General features: G+C 46.3%; 1 protein-coding gene across 1 annotated transcript; it reads left to right on the forward strand.

Annotated features, from left to right (window-relative positions):
- Positions 1-3,403: 3,403 nt before the first annotated feature.
- On the forward strand, positions 3,404-23,409 carry LOC143214786 (MOXD1 homolog 1-like). Its single transcript, XM_076436175.1, has 10 exons — positions 3,404-4,752; positions 18,298-18,450; positions 19,189-19,362; positions 19,453-19,536; positions 20,857-21,046; positions 21,558-21,823; positions 21,904-22,322; positions 22,394-22,593; positions 22,696-22,826; positions 22,920-23,409. The coding sequence occupies exons 1-10, from the start codon at positions 3,796-3,798 to the stop codon at positions 23,076-23,078; spliced, it is 2,733 nt and encodes a 910-aa protein (XP_076292290.1). The 5' UTR covers positions 3,404-3,795; the 3' UTR covers positions 23,079-23,409.
- Positions 23,410-23,733: the final 324 nt, after the last annotated feature.

Below are 23,733 nucleotides of genomic sequence, written 5' to 3' on the forward strand. Positions count from 1 at the left end.
GGTAAGGTCTAATAATACAGGATAAAAAGTAAACAAACAAATTGAATTTTATTCATATAAAAATTCTTTACAAAAATCTGAAGCTGGAGAAAATCTGAAGAAACATTACCTTGCAAAGCTTAAAATAGTAGTACGCTTTGTATGTCGATTAATTGTTTATCTTATTAATCTTAAATTTTAGTACAAGTACACGTCTATCGTAAATAACGACTATCGCGAAGAGCCAACGAGCTCCTTGGGGAATCATCCTGAAGAGCACCAAGTGGCATTTAGTATTCCGCTGGCGAAATTATTCGTCGTCCTCTGCGTGGGTTATTTACCAGAGGAGCCACGGTATCGGCTCGGAAATCTCGTCATCCTGGGAAAAACCAAAGCCCCGCGATATATGCGCGAGACATAAGAAGCGAATGACGGGGTCATTTTTATCGCAAGCACGCACTCGTCGCCCGTGTGTATGTACAAAGACCGTGGAACCGATCCATCCGGGATTCTGAGCTCGTTCGTATTCCGATTGGGATTCAATGCGAACGATTTAGGGACACTTTACAGTTATCGTCGTCGATAGACGTCGTCCACTTTGTCCACCATCCCCCGTTCTCTCCGCGCCCACGGTTTATTTTCGATTTTAAAAGTATCAGAGACTCGCGGCGTTCACCTGTCGCGTGCTCGGCTACACCTGCTTAAGTGACTTTCCTTTACGTCCACACCATCTGTCTCTTCGAGTTTCGCCGGGCCGATTGGCAGATGCGACAACTTAACCGGTCGGGAATGTTCGTTTAACCGCCTAGACGCGTTCTAGGTGTTTCTGGCGGCAGATGAGCGGAACATCTGTGCGTTTCAGCCTCGATCCTCACAGAAAACCACTGGTTTCACTCGGCAATCATTTCTGCGCGTTGCCGCAGCCTTAGACTGTCTGTAGATCCAAGTTACAGTCGTAAAATCGAAAATCTCGCTGCTAGAACTGGGTTAATTTAAATTCTTCCTCTTAATAATGATCTCTTCAATAATAAGTTTATTTAGAAGAAGAATTGTTCAAACTAATGCAAATAGGTCTTTAGGTACGGTAGACAACGAGTTAACGAGAAAACGCTTTGATCAGTAGAATTCCTGGCCGAAAAACCCGTGAATATCCGGGTCAGTTCGCAAATCTCGTTGACAGGCCACGAAGAGCGGCGCTCGTGTCCGCACGTAGCCAGCATTCGCTCGAAAGAATTCACAATTTATCCTCGTAGGAAAGGAGTCCCCATGAATCCCGATCGATCCTCGAATTCCTGCGAACAAAGAAATAATGCAAGGAACATGGTCGGGTCGGTTCGGGCCGACGACGGTTGCGTGTACGCGCGTATCTGCTCGCATAAAGGAATCTTCCAGGCTGACAATACGCGATACCTGACCGACAGAATTTCTGGGAAAACCGATTCCTCCTCTCGATTTCCTGTTTAATGCTTTCTTACGCTGGATGCCCTGTCAGAGAATCGTGAAATTCATGGAACTGGTTTTTCTAATTAATTCATGTATGCGACGTAGCTGTCGATTACATCGATTTATTACTTTCTTGAATCGGCACGCGATTTCTTGCAATTCGATCGTGTGTTTGCGACCTATCCGTCGATGACTTCTCCGATTTATGAGATCCTCGAGTCGGCAGCACACGCAGAATTTCTGCGTGATGCAGAAACGCAGCTGGCGACGCTATCTACGGTCAATATTGGCACGTTCCCTGTTTGCTTCTTTTGCGGGCGCAGGCCATTTTGGATATCAGTGGCCCGGCTGCAACAGTTCGCAGATTTCGCATCGATCCGCGTCGAATCCGTTCAGGAAGGAACATCGAGGGATCGGTAACCCTTCCGAGACCGGGTATAGTGTTTCGATGCCAGTCACAGGAAGTAACTCGATACAGTTGGCTTCCGAGCGCGCGTGCGGACGCTTAGCAAGCGGAATCTTGCTTGAGGTCGGAAATGATCGTACCGTTCAGTGCACGATCGTCTCCGATCAATTCTTAGCACATCATCCACCGGCAAATACCTTCTAACATAAGAGAAGCGAATAGATTGTATAATTCTTCAGTTTCATTGCCACCGTAGGAAAACGTTAGAACTATTTTGGAGTAATACGAATGGTTTCGATGGCATCTGTTCGTGATCAAAGGGAAGCATGATGAGAGCCACTGTGGAACAGAAGGGCGCGTGCCAAGAGTTCACATCTGCCGCAGTTGTTTTCGCAGCCCCTCGTTTCTTTCTGGAACACCACCACCACCAGCACGTTGCTGATAAATGCGTCTCCGGTTTCAGAAAAAAGGCTTCCGCAGGAAGCAGTACCGGGCCTTTCCTTCGCGATCTTTCCGTTTCCTTCCTGCGCCTAAAGAAATCGGCTTCCACGGAAGGAAACCACAAATTTCGAAAAAAAGTCCATTCTACACCTATGGAACGCGACATCGATTACTTTCTTCAGAATTTCCACGTGCCTCGAAGTCGAACAAGTCAACCCCACGAAAGAGAAGTTTAGTTCTATCAGTTTCAATGTATTCTCCGAGTCGAAAAACTTTGAACGATGATCGCCTATTGTGTACAGAGTTTTGTTGGTTGTTTTCTCTGCAAATTGTCTAGTAGAGGAGGATAGGCTTCGTAGCAGCCGTAATAAGAGGAGAAGCTGTTCAGACGGTGTGACGATTTCCTCTTCCTTTCTGCTGCTTGTTCCCCACAAAAGACTCTCTCATTTGTCGGCTTCGCGGTGCTCCTAAACCGCCGTGGAAACGCATAATCACCGGCGGCCTAAGCTGCAAATTGCACGTTCGGCCGTCCAGTTTCGCTCCGGTTTTCCAATATCATTAAATGCCTCTCGGAACTTAGAATACTGCACAGAGGCGGGGATGTTATGGTCCTCGGACGCTCCATTTCTCATCATTTGAATCCGTAAACGCTGCCTGTGCTTCGTAAAATCCACACGTTGCTGGGAACAGGAAACAAGCTAACGAATCCGTAGGTTGCCGAGGATCTACTATTTTTCTGTATAAATTTAACACTAACTTGTTACTACGAATTTTTATCAGAATACAGAGAATTTTAACAAAATGATGAACACGCTGATTACTCTAGTTTGTGTATTTTGACAGAAAATATTCTAATGACAGAAAATAATAAATAGCTCAAAGAGGCAAGAAAATGTTATAATGACATGATAATTATTCTTGTTCTTTTACGTGTCGTAAAAATGATAAAATTGAATATATTTTACATTTTTCAGGGGTCGAGAAATTTTGAAAAAATTGGATAGGGGCCCTCGGATTCAGGATACCGATTAGGGCGCAGAAGATAATGGAGGGGCCCCGAGAAGAGCAGAGCCGGGACTGCGCCGGTCCCCTTCCCGGGGCCTAGCGCAGGTAAGCAGCTGCAAGCATCTGCAGGGGCAACGGCAGCCGCGTGCTTAAATTAGTCCCGGCACAACTGTCGTACGCGTAACATGTCAGGGAATCGCTCCCGAGTCTTGTGCATCCAGTGACTTCGCTGTCTTACCACAAACCTAACCGTTTCTCCAACTATTCCATTTACGAAACGCGTGTGAGCATCATCGGAAACGGAGGACCGTGGAACCATGCTGAAACCATCGTACTAATATCGTCGATCGCATAAAGTTCGTTTCTGTGAGTCGTTCGTAGATTATGAAGAGATCCCTGAAGAGCCGAGTATCATAGTGAAAGGACTGCTAGCCTGGATGGCTTCGAGGTGAGATTGGGAAAGGAAGGATCACCGGGGATCCAGCGGATCGTATGAAGGATCTAGAGTACAAAGGACAAAGATGCTGATACTCAGGCTGTTGGTGACGCTGGTCATCTGCTGGACGGCCAGCTGCGACCTGCTGGACCTCTACGTGCAGCACATGGACGAGACCATGAGGACGCTGGCCTACAGAAACAGACACCACCCGAAGGACCTCTCCTCCAGGATCAAGCGGAGTTTACGAGAGCCGATGCTGCGAGTAGGCACGTTTAAAAAGCAACGTTTGGACGTCGACGAGGACTGGTACCTGCAGTGGAAGGCGAAGAGGAAGGTCCCTTACGGAGAAGACGGCCTGGACTTCCCTAACTCGCAAGAGGACAACCTGGACCTCAGCCAGCACGAGTTGCTGAGCAATCGGAGTCGAATCGCCGGCTCGGATCCGGAGGAAACAACGGTGAAGAGCAATGAGACCTTGGATAGCTTCGACATCGATCTTTCAAGTGACGGTTCTTCGAGGTCCAACGACAGCACAGATGTCAGGCAGAATCTGGAATCCATGGGTGAGTTCCGGGAAGAGACCACACAGGCTGAGGAGCTCCAACCTGACGTTGAAGTCGAGGGTAACTCGCAGTTCGAGGTGCTAGAGTCTGATGTTTCGTCTATCAGCCATTTCGACGATCCTATCCTGAAGAGAACTCCAAAATCGAGGGACAGGGCTCCCAAGAAGTACATTCCTCCAACGGACAAGCTGGCCAAGCTGTTCCGCAGCGGAAAGTACTTGGATCCTCAAGAGACCATCGATAACAGGCCTAAGAGGAGCGTCAAGCAGCCGAAGTTCACCAGACACGAGGAGTTAGACGATAATGGCGAGGTGATCCTTGAATGGGATCCTTCCGACGAGGAGATGGTCACGTTCAAGGTCACCGCGAAGACCTTGGGCTACGTCGGCATCGGCTTCAACGAGAAGAACCACATGAAGGGGGCCGATATTCTCCTCGCCTGGGTCGACGATCACACCGGCACCGTCAATCTGCTGGTGAGTCGTCTTCTTTTGATTCTTCATCTTCCTCTGCTGCTGCTGCTGCTGCTTCGTCTTCGTCTTCTTCTTTCTCTTGGTCGGTTCGATCTCGATCTTTGGGGTGATCGATGAGGGACTGGACGCGGAGGTATTCGAGCCCGTGATCGATAGGCCCGAGACCATGCGGGGTTCGACAAAAAGATCGCGTCCTCTATTAAATTTGTGGCTCTTTGTCTGGTGGCGAACCACTCGCTACGGTAATTAAGGAGAATGCCTGGTTTCGCCGTAAATCTGACTTCTTTCGCAAACTTGCCCCTTTTCAGGAGAGCTTGTAATTAGCTGCGAGGTTTTTCTAGCTCCCGCGTTTCTGTTAACGCCTGAACAACTACTTGAGGAGTTGCAACAAGAGAATTTTTCGTGGTGCTCGTTTGAGACACCGCCTTTGAGAAGTATTAGTTGCAGACATTCATTCGTAGCCCTTTGTTTTCGAATTTATATTAAGGTTATTAAATTATCGAAATTGAAAAGTATGAATCTTTTAAATCGAGGTATTGAACAAAACGATTTTGTTCTTCGTTTTTTTAAAGACGTTCTATAACTTTGCTAAGAGGTTGTATTTTTAACAACAATAATTCTTCCATGATTTAAAATTTAAAAATTGTATTTCATGTGCATATCCTTGCAAGGATCAAGATATCTAGGATCGACACCGAATCGCGCCGTTCTCCATAGCGATTTGCAAAAAGCCGCGAGTCGCGTTTTTGCGCGGAGTAGAACCGAACGAAGTGGCGGTAAATTATCGCGAAGTAGTGTGTCCTGTTTTTGCATCGACCCGGGGTACCGATCAAGGAATCAATTTGCAGCGACACCCGACGTGGCGATCGCGGCTCTGCATTCGTCGCACGGATATTCTAATCGGCAATTAGCATAGGACGCGTGAGAATAATCAACGTTCCAAGCCGGGAAAGTCGATCTGCCTCACTGTGGGGCGTTAATCGCGTGGGAAGAACTCGGTTCATGTGTGTACACTCCGGTCTGTATCGATTCCCGATTTCTCAAATGACGCCGTTCGCGCGATTTTATTTTTGCGACTGGTCTCTCGCGATCCTTGATCCTTGATCCTCGTTCTTTAGGGGGGTATTCTGGTTTCCGAGGCCTCAGGAATTTTTTTCCAGCGAAACTATTGTACCTTCTGCGTTCAGGTTTTAGACACACATTAATTGGTATTTGAAGTACAGGTATTATTGATTTTAAGTAAAAATAATCAAAATTGTATGAGTTACATATTTTATTATGGAGTATGTTTTGAAAAAGCTTGATCAACGGTTGCCATGATTCCGATCTTCCTGCTTATTAAAAGCAAAAAATGAAGTTGTTTATTAATCAGCATGAATGTAGTTACGGCTCCAACAAAAAGAAATTAAGAATCTTGATTATCTACAAAATGGTTGCCTACGAAGAAATCCTTTTGCACACATATTTTACAGCGGTTACCCCCTCAAAGAAAATGTAACGAATCGATTTCTTGAAAATGGAAAACTCGGAATACCACGGAAAGGGTCGATAAAGGATTCGAGGACATTTGGTGACGCGCCTCGAGCCGGTCAGTCGGTGACCAAGAAAGAGGATGTTTAATGGACTGGCGAGTTTTTCGCGATCCTTTCTGCCAGGGTTCTCGAGACAGCCGGAGATCTATCGACGAGGATCCTCGTCGCCGTGGATCCGAGCGAAGAAAAGGAGAGGCCCTGTGGAGGGGAGTAAGACCGAAAGAGTACAAAAAGGGAGAGGCAACAAAGAAGAAGAAGAAGAAGAAGAGGTGAAGGTGGAGGAAGAAGCAGAAGAAGAAGAACACTACGACGGCGACGACGAAAAGGAGGGACGAAAGAAACTCAGATGAAAAAGGAGCGAAAGAAACGAAAAGCCAGGGAATTAAAGGAAGATTAAGAAGGCGGCCGAGCCAGAAAGGGAGGTCGAAACAGCAGTCTGAAGGATCTGCGGGGCTGCACGAAAAGAAAAAACAAAAGAGCCGTCGCGGGTTAAGGTATCGGCCTCCTCTCTACGAAATCCTCCTCTTCGAAGAGGGACCCAGGTTCGCGAGTCCATGGCTCTCCACGATCCGTATTAATGAGGTCCGTTTAATTAACGCGTCATGGGAGATCCGAGTCGATTTCCCTCTCGTCACGATGCATAATAGCTGGCCAGAAAAAAAGAAAGGAAAGCTAGAGGAGCTTGGTCGCCCCTCTCGATTTTTGGTTCCGTTCCGATCGTTTGCCTATTCATGAACATTCTCCTCCGTCTCTATCATTCTCTCTGCCGTTGCCTCATCCCTCGGTCTCTCCGCCTCATCCGCTTTAACTATCGCATAAATTACTAACGAGATAACTTTGTACCATGAGAAAAAACTCGGCAGTGTTTAAGAGTCGGCTGAACGCTCTCGGGGTTTCCGCTCCGGCGAGATGCAACACGAGGATTAAAAAGGAACTGGTTATCGGAACCTGCTCCGTCCGGCTTCTCCGAATTCCTCATCTTAATTAAATTTATATCCGTGGACAACCGAGACGTCTGTCAATTGTTTGCGCCGCTTTTTCCGATCGTCTCCCAAGGCTAGACGGTTTATCGGACTGCCAACCGAATTTTTCGATTTACACACGAGATCGAAATGTGTTTAGTGACGATCAATAGGTCTCGTTAATTGAGGGGCTGGTTCGTCTGTATTTAAAAAAATAATACTCAAATACGTAGACATTTTTTAAAGTACCTCGAGTTGGTTCGTTCGGCAAAAATGTCTTCTTGAGAAGTACTGGACTTTTAAAACGATGATTGATTTACACGAGTTCGCCCCACGGCGGAAAAATTCCGAAAACCGGTAGCGCCGAGGGTAATAAGAAAGTTTATGCTATTTTCGAAAGCAGCGAGGCACGCCACGAGTCGCGAGTTAAAAACGCACGTACGAGGAATTTGCAATAAGTACGCTTAACTGCCCGCCGTGATTTAATCTCCCTTACGCTGGCATTGAAGTCACCAGCAGAAGCGCGCAGCAAAGAGAGTACACTCTGAAGCGGTATACTGAATGTATTAAGACGAGGGACGCTCGGCATTACTTACCGGGACTTCGAAATGAGGATCGAGGGAATGAGACGGCGTAGAATTCAATAATGATTCCCCGAAGACAAAGAATCGGAAGAAATAATAACTCGACGATCAGGGGTTGCCGTAACAGAGCAATGCAGGAGGCTATCAGCCGGACTGGCAATCGTCGATGAACGCTCGGCTTTACAGGAGAACCGATTAGCTCTGCTAAACAAGGAAATGTAAATGTTCGAATAATAGTTACTTAGTTACAGTGTTAAATTCAATTCTTATTAATTTGCACGTGCTGCGTCATCTTAGAGTAGTCGATTCTGAAGCTCATTGGCGTAATGGAGACGTTAGTTTTGTAAGATTCGGGTAATCAAGGTCTCACTGTATTTCCCACGACCTCGAACCCGAGAGAATGAGACAAATTCAACAACGATTTCCCCGGAAGGCAGAGAATGGAAAAAATGGTAACTCGACGATCAACGTTTCCGCGGGGATCGAGGCGATTCAGGAAACGATCATTCGGCGAGGCGAGCGTTTCATCGTCCCACGCGATCGCCACGGACAAATGAATAGACAGAAGAATTCCAGTAAATCAGTCGCGGCTTGAAAGATGGCGGGACGACGTCGTAAAGTCAAATTGGCAATTATTTGAAATCCAAACCGGGGGCGCGAGGGAACGACGACTTTCTACGGGCCTTCTCTCTCGGCTTCGGCTCGATTTACCTGGCCCTTGTCCACGGCGACGACGACCACGAAGAAGAAAAAAAAGAAGAAGAAACGGCCTGAACGTAACCGAATGGTGAACGCAGGTGGGAGAAGAGCCGCTCGAGAACGGCCGGTAGAAAATTAACGAACGTTCAGCGTTCCACCGGTCGAGATAAAGTTGTGATAAATTTACGTCCGGCGAGGGCACCGGACAGACTCTCTGTCCGACTTTCTTCCAGCCACCCTTTCGTCGCGGATTAATTGTGTGTGCAGGTTCAAAGTGTGCTCGTTCTACAATCTCTGTACACGAACTCGCAATTTTCTGGCTGAAGTGTGCATTAAACTTTTTGATTTTATTGCACCCCGTTTTTTCTGGCCTGTTCTCACGCATACTGTTCCAAAGTGTGTTACATTTCCAATGATTGTACAGTATTGTACACGAGGACATTCAATTTTTGCACATTTATTCCACAACAATTATACTAAAAGAAAATACAAAGGAAAACCAATATCTTGAAAATGAAAAATAAGAGTACATACTCCCTTGAGATAATAGGTTAAACAGTGTTAAAATAATACCTAAATATTCGTCACAGTGTACGTTAACGACGTAAATGGGTTAATCAGTGTCGCGCGTTCAATTAGGTGTCTTGCCGAGCGGATATCGCGCGAGGACTCGCAAAACCGAGTCGTGTAAATTCGAATAGACTCTGGGCCTGCGGGTCCAGCAATATCGCCGAAGGCATTCAGGGCTCGTTGGTGTTCATACGCTTGTGTGCACGTGTGAATGTGTGTTGTAAGCTCGATACAGGAACACGTGGATGCTCACAGGGGTACGAAACACCGGGGGGAAGGTTTAGGGGGGCAGAAGAGTGTGCGAGACGTTGCGTGACTGAGCGTGTGACGAACACACAGGGGCCCCTGCGGACCTGTGTAAGAGAGAGGATAGGGCCCCGCCGGCATGGACATGCTGTGTGTCCAGAGAGTTGGTTCCAGAGGGGCCCCAGTCAAGGCCTCCAGACATCGGCAGGAGGGAGGCTGTGCGAATCTTTGAGCATCGTTGCAAAGAAAGGCGAAAAGTGGTCCTGGATCCGATCGACCGACCGACACGTGATACCTTTCGCTTCTGGGACCCCTGGAACTGCATTCAGAGACGGGCCCCGTGACCATTGCCACGGGAACGATTCAGAAAATCTTCTCTGCTATAGGTCTCACAACTATTCGCGACCGGAGGAATCGTAAAATTCCAATTCGACGAGACTCGACACTGTGCTTCTCTCCATTCCAGAGATCATTTTCAGAACTCCTATATTCTTTAGTATGTTTATTTCATACTCCGAGCTGTGAAATTAATTTTTGGTACTCGATACAATTATAATTTACAAGGCTACACTTTTTAGATTTCCGTTGAGGACAAGACTGACTAAATTTTGAGTTTTCGAAGGCTCTCGTGGTTCATCTCCGAGGTTCTAGCCCGCGCAGCTGGGGGCAACAAACATACTCTATCTTCCTCATCTTATTTATTCTATAGTCGCACTATTGTCTTATTTGTTATTTCAAAATTAGGTTGTGGAAGTGCTTGATACATTTACAAGGTTTATTAGTCTGGCCTGCATCCTTTAAAGCTCTTTGGAGGCATCTAGGGTTTACATCCGAGGTTCTAGTATTCGCAGCTGGGGGCAAGAAACATATTTACTCCCTTCAAAAAGATCCCAAGTGGTACAGAGACGTCGCAGAGGTGTTAATCCGCTCCGAAACATCGTCGGCAGTGGTTCGGTCATCAAGCGGAAGGATGGTTGCGAGGCATTACGCCGGATATGCGGTTCCCCGAATGACAAAACCGCAGGAAATTCAGCAACGCGTAAGATATTCAAGGCGGGCGACGGGACGTACCGCGCGCACGTACCACGATTATGATCGTAATTTATTACGGACGGGGGAGCGCGTTTTCGCAAAGTGAATCTGAAATGCAGGTAATCTGCGATCCGTCCATCTCTCCTGGTCCGAGCCAAGAGAACAGGAGAGATGCGTGCATAGACGAGCACGCATCTCTCCGGCCGCTCATTCCGCCGTGATTTTTTTCTCATTATCTTCGACATATCCTGCTGCTCGTTTTTTACCCCGCGCAACCAGTTTTCGTTCGTTTTCGATCCAACTTTCACCCCATACCCTCACATGAGCCCTTTCTTGTCCACGGAGAATTACCGTGTTGCCCCCTTCAGAGCCCCCGGCGATTTGACAAGCCCTTCGGGCCCTGTTTTCATCGAAGCATCGCGGAGGCTAGAGTTTTCGTTGCGTTCTCCTTTTTTACTCGACTTTTTCGGGCCGGACGATCGAATAGAGAAACAGGGACGAGAGATAAGAGGCATCGACGCCGAACTTTTACCGCAGATAGCCGTGGGAACGCGCCTTTAATCTGCTACCGGGGGTAAATAGTCTGATGTATTCAGTGAGATATGTAAAGATCTAATCGTGACTGGTGCATGGCGCGGCGTCTAAGCTACCTGGACGGACCATATCGAATTTTGATAATGATTCCGAAGTGTAAAGGTTGCCATAGTCTTTATGGGAACCAGTTCAAAGATGATTTTTTAGAAAACCACCCCGTCTCTCTCGAGAAAATCAGGCTTGCATCCGCTAATAGTTTATCAACAATTATTTCTTCGATTTTTCATAGGAAGCGGCTGCCGCGGCGCAAGTAGTCAGTTTCTGAGGACCGTGAATACGCTTATTAACCGTGAAAGAGGCTTAGAAAGCGTCCGTAAAAAGAGAATGACCTACGAACTCCGGCCCGCAGTTGCACAATGGGCATACGCGTCGCCGGCCACAGGACTAATCTTAATCCGTGAAATATTCTCCCTGCTCGGATGAAATTGAGCCTCGCGTTCTCCCTCTCTCTTTCTCGCTCTTTCCTCCTTCGATCCGGAGACGGTAGAGAGGGATCCTTCCTTCTTGGACCGCGATAAAGTGGTAAGACCACTTCGCGGCAGAGCCACGGCGCGAGGAAAAGCAGCATGATTTACACGCGAAAGCGCGCCGGTCGACAAATTTTTGACGTCGTAAAGACATCGACACCGAGATCCTACGGAGGAATTCCTTACGTCCCCGTACCGTCTCTCACGGCTGTCCGAAATTTACGGTGATCTTGATAAGCGGCCCTCCTATCGATTATATTAATTGCTGGGGATTCACAGCATGGATTTGTCAGCTAGGCAACCTGTTCGATGTGACCGACGAGTCTTCCAATCGTGGAAAGATTATTATTATACTGCAGACATTCATGCAAAATAAAAATTTTCCAGCCAGATAAAAAGTTCTTTCTGCTTTTAAGCATTTTACTAAGTCGAAAGTACAATATCGATGTGTAATGATTGTACTAGTGATTCCAAAAAGTTGCCGGCGATTCCACACGATCGCACGGGATATTTTCAGCATTTCTGCGGACACCCTGTATGCTATTTGCCGAATGGAGGTTCACGCGAACTCATACCGCGCGGTTTCTTGTCGTCGTTCTTCGCCGGCTCATACCGGTCCGCGTTTTCTCCTTCTCGTAATCCGACTCCGATGTTTGAAATCCCTGGCTATTTTACGACAACCTGCGGTGTGTATTCCCCGCGTAGACAAATTTCCAGATGCATTATTGATGAGCGAACCCCGTTTCGGGTTTCTGGAGCAGGGCAGCGCTCCGTCGAGTTTCTCCCGATACGAATTGAATTCTCACGAGTCGCTTTTTATCGGAATATGATTATCCAGGTATTGAGACGTATGGCCAGCCTCGTGGCTGAGGGAAACAGTAGCCATCTGTACGAAGGATCTCAGGGACCACACGTCGATCCATAACGGCCGCCATGCTTGGTCCCTCGTAATTATTACTAGACCAGCAGATCTTGTATAACAGAAGTGATCCAAGATCATTTATTTTAGAATTGTCGAAATTTTCAGCATGCGTATAACTACCAAACGCATATTTTAAAAAATTCTCTTACCAAGAACACTGAGTTCTCGAAGAATGATTTGAGTAATTTTGATGGTGGACGTTGCTCGTTCAAGAGGTAGAGTGCATCTGGTACTTCGTATGTATCATTCTCGGTAACGTCGGCGTACCGGGTTCGTACGAAGATTCATGTAAGAGGACAGCTTCAATTTTCTGCTGTTCGCAGATACGGTCCCCTTGGAAGCGTTAAATAATTGCGAGGCGTGAATGTTATCTCCGCGAGGATCTTCGGAGGTCCCGCGCGAATTTATCGCCGCAGAAGCCGCTCGAGTTATTGGAATCGGCTTCCGCGAACCAGTTTGGCGCCGGTCCGGGCACCGGCAGTGCTAATTCATGTCTGTTTTCTGGGCCCTGCCTCGAGGCGGATCGAGATACCCGCGGGAAGAACCAAAACTTTCGACCTTTCCTCGGCCTTAGCCCGATGCTACCGATTCCCCCAAAAGAATAGCAAGTTTCATACAGCGACGTCTAGACTTCCTAATAATTATACACCGCAGACGTCGCCTCTATCATTTTTCAAGGATCGGAATCAATCGGGCGGCTCAACCCTTTCTCCTGGAATCGTTTAAACGCCCTCTATTCATTATCCGCGATACAACCTTCTCTTTTGCACGAAAGCTAAAAAATTCACCTGATCCAATTCCTTAAAAATTGACTCGTCGGGCAAATTCGACACATCTGTTTATTGTTACAGAATTATCAGAGTTCAAATATCGACGATTTCTCGAGACTGTATCTCACATAGGACTCGTGTAAAATTTATTTGAAATTCAGAGAGAATTTCTTCAGCGGCTAATATGATATATTAAATATTAAATTGTTGTAATCTTAGAATTAATGAAAAGTGTATGTAACATTCAACAATATCACTGCGGAAAGTATTCACATAAAAGTTTTCTAAAAATCGACATTGTTTAAAGAATGAAAAAGATCGAGTACCCCTCGCAGTGTTGCATTGGCCAGGGGACGTGACATTAACTGATGCTCAAGGAATGTTAATTGCGCTGTAAAATTAGCAGATTTTTATCCCCAACAAATGTCACCTCGCCCGGTAAATCGGGTTTACGGTTTCATTTGGAATCGAGTTTACGAGCCTGATTTTCCCGAGAAATATGAGGGGGTGGTTCTGGCTGGGGCCGAAGGGGATGATATTTCAGCCCGGGAACAAATTACGCACGAACTTACATCTTCCGCGGGAATCATTCACCTCGTGTTCCCATAAAGGTGCGTAGATATTCTTCAGCGTGTCAAGGTACAAGTCGATCCGGTTCTCACGTGTCTCGAGGGGAGTCGAGGAGGGTGCGCGGTTACGCGTAATTACGCTCGCCGGCTCGTTACAGCTCAACGTGCTCGGTTTTACGAGCGCATACGGAATAATAATCGAATTAAAATCTAGTGGAATCGGCCGGTGTCAAGGTCCCGGCGATCCTCGTCTGTTTCGCCTTTTCCGAGCGCGCAATTTGGATCTCAGTTTTAACGATCCTTATTTGAATGTTTCGATCGTGCGTTAGGCTAACCTTCCCCGCTCCTAAACGACGATCATTCACGTTCCACGCGGTTGTTGCAATGTCTGGGCTTGACCTTCGACATTCCTGCAAGGAGCATATCATTTTCTTTTAAATATTTTTTATCTATTATTTATTTAACGGCAGTGTTTTAGCTTACAATGCGTCAAATCAATTTACAAGAATTATACAAATACAATATGATCTGGAGGGAGTGTAGCACTTTTCACGTGTAAAAAGTGAAAGGCAGGTCCGGCAGTTAATTAAGATTACCGCAATAACATTTACTGACTAATTTCTCCGGACTCCGGATTCCCGGTCCGCAATAAAAATCCGAGCCACGTGAGAACCGGATCGGGTATAGTGCGCGCGAGACTTCGAAGGCCGTGGTCGGCGCGCGAATGTGGGAAAATTGATTCAAATAAAATTGATTCGCTCATAGCGCTGCGTCAGAGACAATTGGCGTGTCCTTAGAGACCTGTAGAAGCTGTCTGACATACTAGAAAGGTTAACGACACGCGCTCGTATATACACGGTATGTCAAAAAAGTTTTCACGACGATTAGGGAGGCGACGAGGAGCTTCGGACCGCGCGCGAATATGGGAAAATGAATTGAAATAAAATTGATTCGTTTCTAGAGGTAGGTCTCTAGACAATTAGTGTGTCCTGGGAGATCTGTGGAAGCTGTCTGTTAGTCCAGGAAGGTTAACGACGACACGCGCTTGGGGTGTACAAACATTTTCTCAGCGATTAGGGCGACGAGGACGGGCCTTTCAGTGACCGGTAGGTGGTTCCTGAGGAGTTCCCGGAGGACGATAGGAAGGCCCTTTATTCCCTCGGAGGGATTCTCTTTGCGCTACCAGCTGCTGTTCTGCCAGGTGGTAAAAAGGAGAGCCACTAGAAAAAGGAGAGGTAGTCGAGGACCACGGGAGTAGGAGGAAGAAACGAGAAGAGAGAGAGAGAGAGAGAATGGAGAGAAGAGGGACCGAAGTGGTCGGATTTCTCGGCGAACCTGATAGAAAGAGACGGTGAGAAGGCTCGAGGACGAAGAACAGGCTCGGTGCAAGGAGGACAGAGAAAAAAGGGAAAGGAATACGAGCCGCAAATGCTCTCTCGGAGAGAAGAGCGAGAGAGAAAGAGAGAGCCGAAAGGAGCCCGGGCTACCTCCAAAACACCTGGCAAGCATCGTCGTCGTCGTCCTCCTAGTGGCGCCTCATGAGAGAATTTCTCTCTTTTTCTTCGGAACTCCGGGGCCCATGGGAACCGCGACGATCCACCACGGTCACAAAGGGAACCGTTTCTTTTTTGCCGCGTGTATATAGATCGGAAACTATTTCTCATGATAGATCACGCCGATAGACCAGCCGACGCGCACCAACGTTTCACTTCGGTCTCACAGAACGTTTTTATCGAAACCACCTTATACACGGTGGCGATCAAGCCCGATACTGCTGGTTAAGCACGCATTCGTAGTAATTAGACTGCAGATCTCTTTATGCAAAACATATTGTTGTTCACCAGTGATTGCGACAACTTTGAAGAAATAAATTGACGAAGATTGTGAAGCGTTTTTGAAAATTCTTTGCATCGTACGGATGAAATTCTTGGAATTTTTTCCTGATCATCAACTGTGCCTCGATGCCCGTTGAAAAGAAAATACTCTTTCCACATTGCTGTTACGCATGGATCGTCGCGATTCCATCCTCGCGGAATCTCGTCTCGCGTTTCTTGTTTTGAGCCTCGCTATTTCGCGTGCATGCTCAACGAATGCTCATCGGGAGAGGATGAAACAAGGGTCTTCTGAAATGTACAGGTTTCTCAGGAGACTCCCACAGGAAACGCGAGTACCGATCCATGACGTCACATCCGTCGAATTAATTTTCCGCATCCACGCACGTGTGCCTGCTTTCCCATGCATCCGCGGCTCGCTTTATCCAAGGATATCGAACTGACGCGCGATTCTACAATTATGGTTGATCCATCGTCTGCCGCCCAAGGCTCTCCACTTGAACTTAACACCTTAACTACCGGAAACCTGTCAATACTGCTTTCCGCAACTCTGCTGTATCCCCGAAGAAGCCATTTTCTTTGCAAGCAGACAGGTTTGAGAATAACATTGCAAAGTTGGATGACTTGCACAGGATTAGCTGTGTGTTTCGACCCGGCACGTTTGTTATAAATAAATATGAGTCTCGCGATCCTGTTACTGTTGGACACGGGTGTCCTCAGCCAGAGATTTCCCACATCGTGTCGAACTTTCTCCTCCGTTGGCTTTATTTTCTTCTGGATATTAACAAGTATCGTTAGATCCGCGAAGGGTACGCCGGCAGGCCGACGCATTTGTTACTCGCAAAAGTCGCGGAACCTGTTCCTGAAAGGAGGACGCGGGAGAGAAGCGTGCAGGAGAGCTTCTTCTTCCTCGTTGTCAGTTTCGTGACTCAGTTACAGAAACCCAGGTGTCTACGCGAGCTTCAACGATATTTGCATAATCTCTCGCGACCGGTAATCAAGGCGTTCCCGCGTGTAAACGTAATCCCGCGCTGCTAAAAAAACAGGATCATTTCTTCCCCCACTCTTTGCCCTGAAAACGATAAATTGCCGTGCAGCGATTGAAACGTTTTCAACCGATTGGCCGGATTCGAGGTATCGTCGCGAGATCTCCGAAACTTCTTTCCCCCGTTTTTCGTTTTTCTTAATCACCACCTAGCAATGCCATGGTCGCGCTAACGAGTCCGACGACGATGAGAATATCCGGATCCCATGAGAAAACCTCCACGAACCTCGTGAGAACCCGTTTCGAACCCCACCCGAATAACCAGCCGTAACATTGCTACTGAAAACCCTTTGTTAATAGGCGCGACACGTCTCGAGAGACACCGAGCGAATTTCTTTGCGATTGCAGAACACTAACAGAACATCCCTCTAAAAATAGTCCTGTAAGAAATTACACATTTCACAGTTCTTTTACCTTTTAGCGTTGCCGATAGCGTACCGAAGCAAAGACAGACAAAAAGCCAGGTGAAAAAAATAATGCTCCAAACACGATTAACAGGTCAAATAATGAACAGGCGCCTAATTGCCAGCAAACAGTTCCGACGATATCCCCGTTACGATTCCCTTGCCCCTTTCCCTCATTTTTTCGCGATGAACTTCATCGTCGTTTCCTCCCTGCACGTGCTCGTTACAAAATACTCAGCGAGCATGACGCCGCTCGGCCAATTATTTCGATTCATTACGAGCAGGAAGGGGACTTCCCTTAGGGGTCTTACGAACTTTAGCGCCCGACCATAATCGGAATCCAACGGACCCAAACGCCTGCGGCCGCCCTTTTGCGTGTCCGTTGCTGTTCCACTTCCTATCTGATCCGCACCGGAACGTTATAAATATTAATTGCACGCAACGCGAATCGTCTCTTGTATCCCTCGCTTAGTACGATATCGATCTGAAAAAAGCCAAAAAATTCCATTTAGAAATAGAATTCATCCTTTGAGGACGATTTCTTGAATTCTCAATATTTAGGACTTTGATATACGATCTAGTTCTCTGAGGAAAATATTTCTATTATCCTTGTCTGCAAAGGGTTGAAGCTCTAATGGCGTTCAAAGAAGATTGACAGGACCTTGGAAGCTGTTGTAGTCCTCGTAGCCCCACTGAACTGTTATTTTAGGTTATTTGCGAGTCCCCATAGCATCTGGTAACCCCCATAACCTGCTAGAAGAGCCCCAGGTCCCTTGGACCTAAAATATTTCTCAGGATTTCTGAAGATGACTGACTATCCTCTAGAACTTTAGAATCCTTTGAGGCTTTTAATTTTTCAAGTCAATTCGAGGTTTCCAAAGGACTCCCGAGACCTAAATGACACTTAGGAGCCCTGATAGAGCAACCTAGAGGCTCATTTACTGGATCTACTGGATCTTGTGGATCCTCTTCTCGACACACTAACACAATTTCGCGTGCGTGCACTTGACACGAAAATTTCGAGTTTAAATCTCGAAAATCGACCGTGATCGCGTGCCGTGATCCTGCGATATTCCGCTGACGGCCTTACAAGAGAAAGTATACTGACGAGGGTGCTGATCAAAGTGGCCGTGTCAGAAAGTTTCGACGCACCGGCGAATGTGAACACCTGGCATTCACCTGACCCGATAAACGCGTCCGATCTTCGAGCAGCAGCAGCAGCAGCAGCCACAGCAGTGGCGGGTTTCGTGGGCCCTCGAGCGACTTGAACGTCCGTTGACCCTGCTCGCGATTCCAATCCTTTTTTCTGACGTTTTTCAGGACTCGCACGGGATCGAGGATCCGGATGCCGCCTTGGTCACGGACGCGTCCCAGGACGTCAAGGTACTCGGAGGATCGCAGAACAAAACACACACCAGCGTGATCTTCTCGAGGAACTGGCAAACCTGCGATCCGCAGGATCATAGGCTCACGGTAAGCTGACATGCTAGATTCACACATCATCTTATTATTTTCAGGAATTTCTCTCTTTCACTTTACAAACTTCTCAAACCGATCTTACAAAAATCCTGGACATTCCTTAGTCCTATTTATATATCCCAAAAGCAAAATATTTCGCAATATTCCCACGACTCACTTCCCCTTAAAATAAATCTGCGCAATCCTTTAAAGAATCTCCCGAAAGAAATTCAAGAAAGGATTCAACGAGAGTAGCCGGTTAACAAGCATCGTCTCTCGCTGCGCGGACATAAAGAGAAGCATATCCGCGCAGTGGGCGACGATCGTAATTCCTAACCGGATAATTAGAAGTCGTAAAAAATCGAATTGTGTCCGATATCGGATTCGAACAACGGAGGGGCAAGGAGCGGCGGCGGCCGGATCCTGGGAATCCTTGAGGACGGGCCGCTGATTTACCGTGCAGCTTCGGAAGCCCCGTAAAATTCGCGGAGAGGATTCCGTTTCGATTTATGCCCGGCACTGCGGAGGGACTGCCCGCGACTTTAAGAGGCCCTTAGGGCCCAGCTCGACCGAATTCCCGCGGCGATATTTAGGCGTTTAACATGCGAGAGTGTCCACCCGGGATTCCCATCCGGCAGTTGCTCCTTCGGGCCTATTAAAATACCCTCTAACGAACCTATCCCGCTTCGGCTGAAAATGCTCCGCGACCCGTAAACCGAGAAACCTAACCGGAAATATCGATTGCCTTTCCAGGGAGACACCGTTCGAGTACTATGGGCGCTGCACCAAACTGACCCTGAACTTAATACCGCGATTTGGCCCGGGGACAAGAGGGGCGGCAGAGCTCTCAGGTTGAGGACACCAGCCCCGCATTCACCCCCGCAACACACGCAAGACATCACGCACTGGGACGTCAAATTGCATCAGGTGAATTTCAGCAAACTGTACATGTTTCGATTATTGAAGCTTGAACTCCATTTATTTCAGACTGTTAATTATTTGCTTTCGTATGTTCAGCCCCCAGTTTCGGAAAACGCGGACACCACATACTGGTGCAAGATCTTCAAGGCGCCCCATAAGGAGAAACACCATATGGTCGGGGTAAGTTAATCAGCATTCTGTAAAAGTTCAGTATACACTGTTCACGATTATTCGAACAACTTCAAACATTTAAGACATAGAATGTTGCATCCGAAAAGTGAAACCATTTCACATGGCGAGTCTGTAGACTGGTTTACAGTGTAGTAGACCTAACAATTTATTTAACAATATTCATGCACGTGTTTGCTTTAAAAAATGTTTGCACTTGTTCAACCGATTTTAGAAACATTTTTAATCCTCAGAAAGCGAACATTCGTAACGATTGTACCGGTGGTCATGTTAGCTCTATTTAGACAATTGCTTATTATTTATTTTGTGAAGATGTACTTGACGCTACCTTACCTAGACTCTATCAAACTTTATGTGGCAATTAAACAGCCCTGAACAAGCTCAATAATATTTTATGACTTGCATTTTAAGACTTCTTTCGTATACCATCCTTCCTAGTCAAAAACAAATTCTACCACGCCGTCTAACTCGTCTCACAACAATAAAACACTGTTAATTAATATAATAAAGAATCTGTTGCGCCAACAATAGCATGCGAGTACCCATCTTCCAAGAATGAGGCAAACCTCGTTGTTCGAATAACTGTGAACAGTATTATACTATATGTATATTTGCATAAGAATACATGCGAACTTCGATCTTGGGAAGCTAATTTGCCGGAAGAAGAGCCATTGATTTAACCCACTCAAGCCTGACACTCATTCAATCTCAGAATAGTATAGTATATTTCTTATAAGTACAATTAACAGTAGAACAAGCGACAGGTTACAGAACAAAAGACATGATAAAACTTGCATGAAACATAGTTCGAAACGATCGTACGCTGCATAGACTAGCAAAGTCCGCAACGAAAGCCCCCTATTCCAACAATCGGCAAGTAGTAAATAGAACCCTTTGTCTTCCACGTGGGAAGCTGAAGACCCCGTGTTCGCCGAATCGCGCTTGCGGATTGGTATTCCCTTGTACGTTTGGCGGGTACTCTCAAGCAGAAATACGCAGGAATGCCATAAGGCTGGGCCTGATTTTGTATGTACTTCACGAATCACGGTCATCCATGCCGGACGTGGCACCGTGTGGACGGACGTCATTAGAATAAAGAAGGGCCGTCGGAATGACATCATTCCGTGTTCGAAACGTTCCCCGATTGTCAATGGAATCTTCTGAAAGGTATCTCCCGAGAGGAGACGCCCGCCACCGAATCCCGTATTCCGTCGTTGTTACTCGCAACATGATTCTTCCTCGAATTCGCGCGGTCCGAGAAGCCAAACGAGAATCCAAACGTGAGGCGTCAACGGTTTGTTTGTTTTACAGTACACGCCGCTGATCGAAAAGGCGAACGAGGATCTGGTACACCATATAATACTGTACGAATGCGCCTCCACCTTGCCGATCCTTGGACAACACGCCAGAATCGTCGGAGCACCATGCTACAGCCCAACTATGCCTCGGGAATGGGAGTCCTGTCTGCAACCGGTGCTCGCCTGGGCCCGCGGCAGCTCAGGTATCATTAATTTTAATTTCTGTTCGGAATGAAAACTACCTGCGGTCGTAATTGCAATTAACCGTCTGCGATCTGGAGACCTTTTTATGGGACATCGGTCTCTGGGTACAGGTGGACATTTTGCGAGAATCGGATTTAGCGTACCTTCTCATAGATCAAATCTATCCATTTCCTCCGTGAAATCATTTCTCTGTGTACTGGAGAGCTAAGTCTACAAATTATATGAAAGAGAACGTACATATACTCTGTATACTCCACGAAATAAAACTATTTAATACTAACAAGTTGAACATAAAAATGAAATGAAGGAAAAATAATTATGTTCATCAACATGTCCAGTTTTATAAAGCATATATACTCAAAGCATAATAACTCAGTTACAAAACAAGTTGCTTCTCCTACATCGTGACTATAGATGAAATTAGAAAAATATTTATGCTTTAGTGTGTGACTTCACAGTTGGAACTGCAGAAGCAAATTAGTCAAATTAACACGGTTCTTCGTCTTCCAGGAGAATGGCTGCCGGAGCATGTCGGTATACCGATCGCAGAGCACAGCGAGGGCTCGTATTACATGTTAGAAGTGCACTATAACAACCCTGGAATGAAGAAAGTGTTGGACAGCAGTGGAGTCAGGCTTCACTTGACTCCGAAACTTCGTTCTGAAGAAGCTGGGATTCTTGTGGCCGGAGTAGCTGTGAGTCCTCTTCATCTGATCCCTCCGAAGCAGAGAGAGTATGCTACTGCTGGATACTGTACCCCTCATTGCACGAATACGGTAAAGAATTTAACCAATCACACAAAATACAACTAATTCCATATATAGAATGTTTCATCTTAGAAAATACGTTTCCACAGATGTTCCCTGAGACCGGAATAAACGTTGTATCAGTTGCCCTGCATTCGCATTTAGCTGGTCGACGTTTGAGTCTGAAGCATATTCGTCAAGGCAAGGAGTTGCCTAGAATTGTCCAGGATAATCACTTCGACTTTGAATACCAGCAGTCTCACACCCTCGAGAATGAAGTGAAAGTCCTCCCAGGCGATGAATTAGTTGCCGAATGCGTTTATGGCACTCTGGATAGAACAAAGCCAACATTAGGTGGCTACGCTGCGTCCCAGGAAATGTGTTTGGCCTTCGTGATGCACTATCCCAGAACACCTCTCGCTGCTTGCTACAGCATGACGCCTGTCAAGGATCTTTTCAAGACCCTGGGGGTCTACAGCTTCAAAGATGTCTCCATGGACAACTTGGAGAAGCTTTTCTTGACCACCAGGTAAGCGATTTACAATGCAGCTTTTAGAAAAAGAAAAGAATTCGTGATTTTAATGATAGCGGTTTCTTCAGGACCGATGCTATGACGATTCCTTATACTGGACAGCAACATTTGCCCATCTATCCTGCAACCAGGCCTGGCGAAGTTATCGACGAGGATCAGATCAAAATAGCTAAGTCTGCTTTGAGGGCGATGAGGGACTATACGGTTGAGCAGGAGAACGACAATGTGTTCACGCGTCTCATTATAGAAGAACCTGCAGAATTCAAAGGCAAGTTGGTTTTGCGAGTTACTTGCAGATCTCTGATAGATGATTCATTGTGAATAGAATTAATGATAATCACAGTTTCAATTGATATATTGCTTTTGACAGGTCGAACATTGGCAGAACACATATTGGCATTACCCTGGACCGAGGAGCTTCTTTCCAGGTCCATTGAGAGGAGTCTGTATCACGGGAGACACATGACCTTCTGCAGGAAGAGGGACGACAAGTTAGCTCTGGTAAGTTGAATTGAAAAGTTCTTTATTTTTAACTATCATGTATAATTGTTTATGTAAAACGAGTAGTCCTTTAATTTGTTGTTTCACTTGCAGCCCGCAGATATCCAGACGTTCCCAAATTACACGGCCCTGCCTGAAGTGAATGAGACAACGTGCACCGATATCGGAATCCCCTCAGGTGCAACGAGAGGGTCGATCGTATATCTTGTCCCGTTCCTTGCGATCGTGATCGCTGCGATAATCGGTTCCTAAAGTCCACCGACTTTGTTCCAACATGTATCGATGGAGTTATCGATCGAAAACGTTATGAACATTTGTACATTATTTCTTGAACATATCCGTCTTACTGCGGCTTGTTTGAAACAGGCTAAGAATGTATGAGGCGAGTCGAATTTGATCCACGCGTGAACGGGAGAACGACAGAATTTTGGAAAAATTTTGTCGGCCCGCGCACGGTTTATATATAGATGCATAGATAATATAATATAATATAATGTAAATAACGTATTTATAAGGTGTACGCGATACCTTCCTCCGTATTTTATATGGATTTTGTATAAAAAAATAAACAAATTTGTAAAAAGTTTGAAAGAAATGCTTGGTCGAACTGATATCATTTGATTGTAACCACGTTCCCGTCTTAATTCAAAGAAAATTAGTTATTCATCATATTTACAGAGTAATCATTTTCCTGTAGATTCTAGATTATTCAAGACACCTCAGAGATGAATACATATATCCGTCTCTTTCGCACTGCCTAAAAATTAATATGTCTACCCTTATCAAATGCCTCCATGCTCATCATGTGTTCCTAACATTCAGCTAACTCTGAAGCTATTGGGAGCCGTATGAAGAAACGCTTCTCTTTCATTCAGTATTAGATTTCAATTCAAATAAACCGCCATGA

Source organism: Lasioglossum baleicum, chromosome 13, assembly GCF_051020765.1.
Source record: "Lasioglossum baleicum chromosome 13, iyLasBale1, whole genome shotgun sequence".
NCBI classification, from domain to species: domain Eukaryota; kingdom Metazoa; phylum Arthropoda; class Insecta; order Hymenoptera; family Halictidae; genus Lasioglossum; species Lasioglossum baleicum.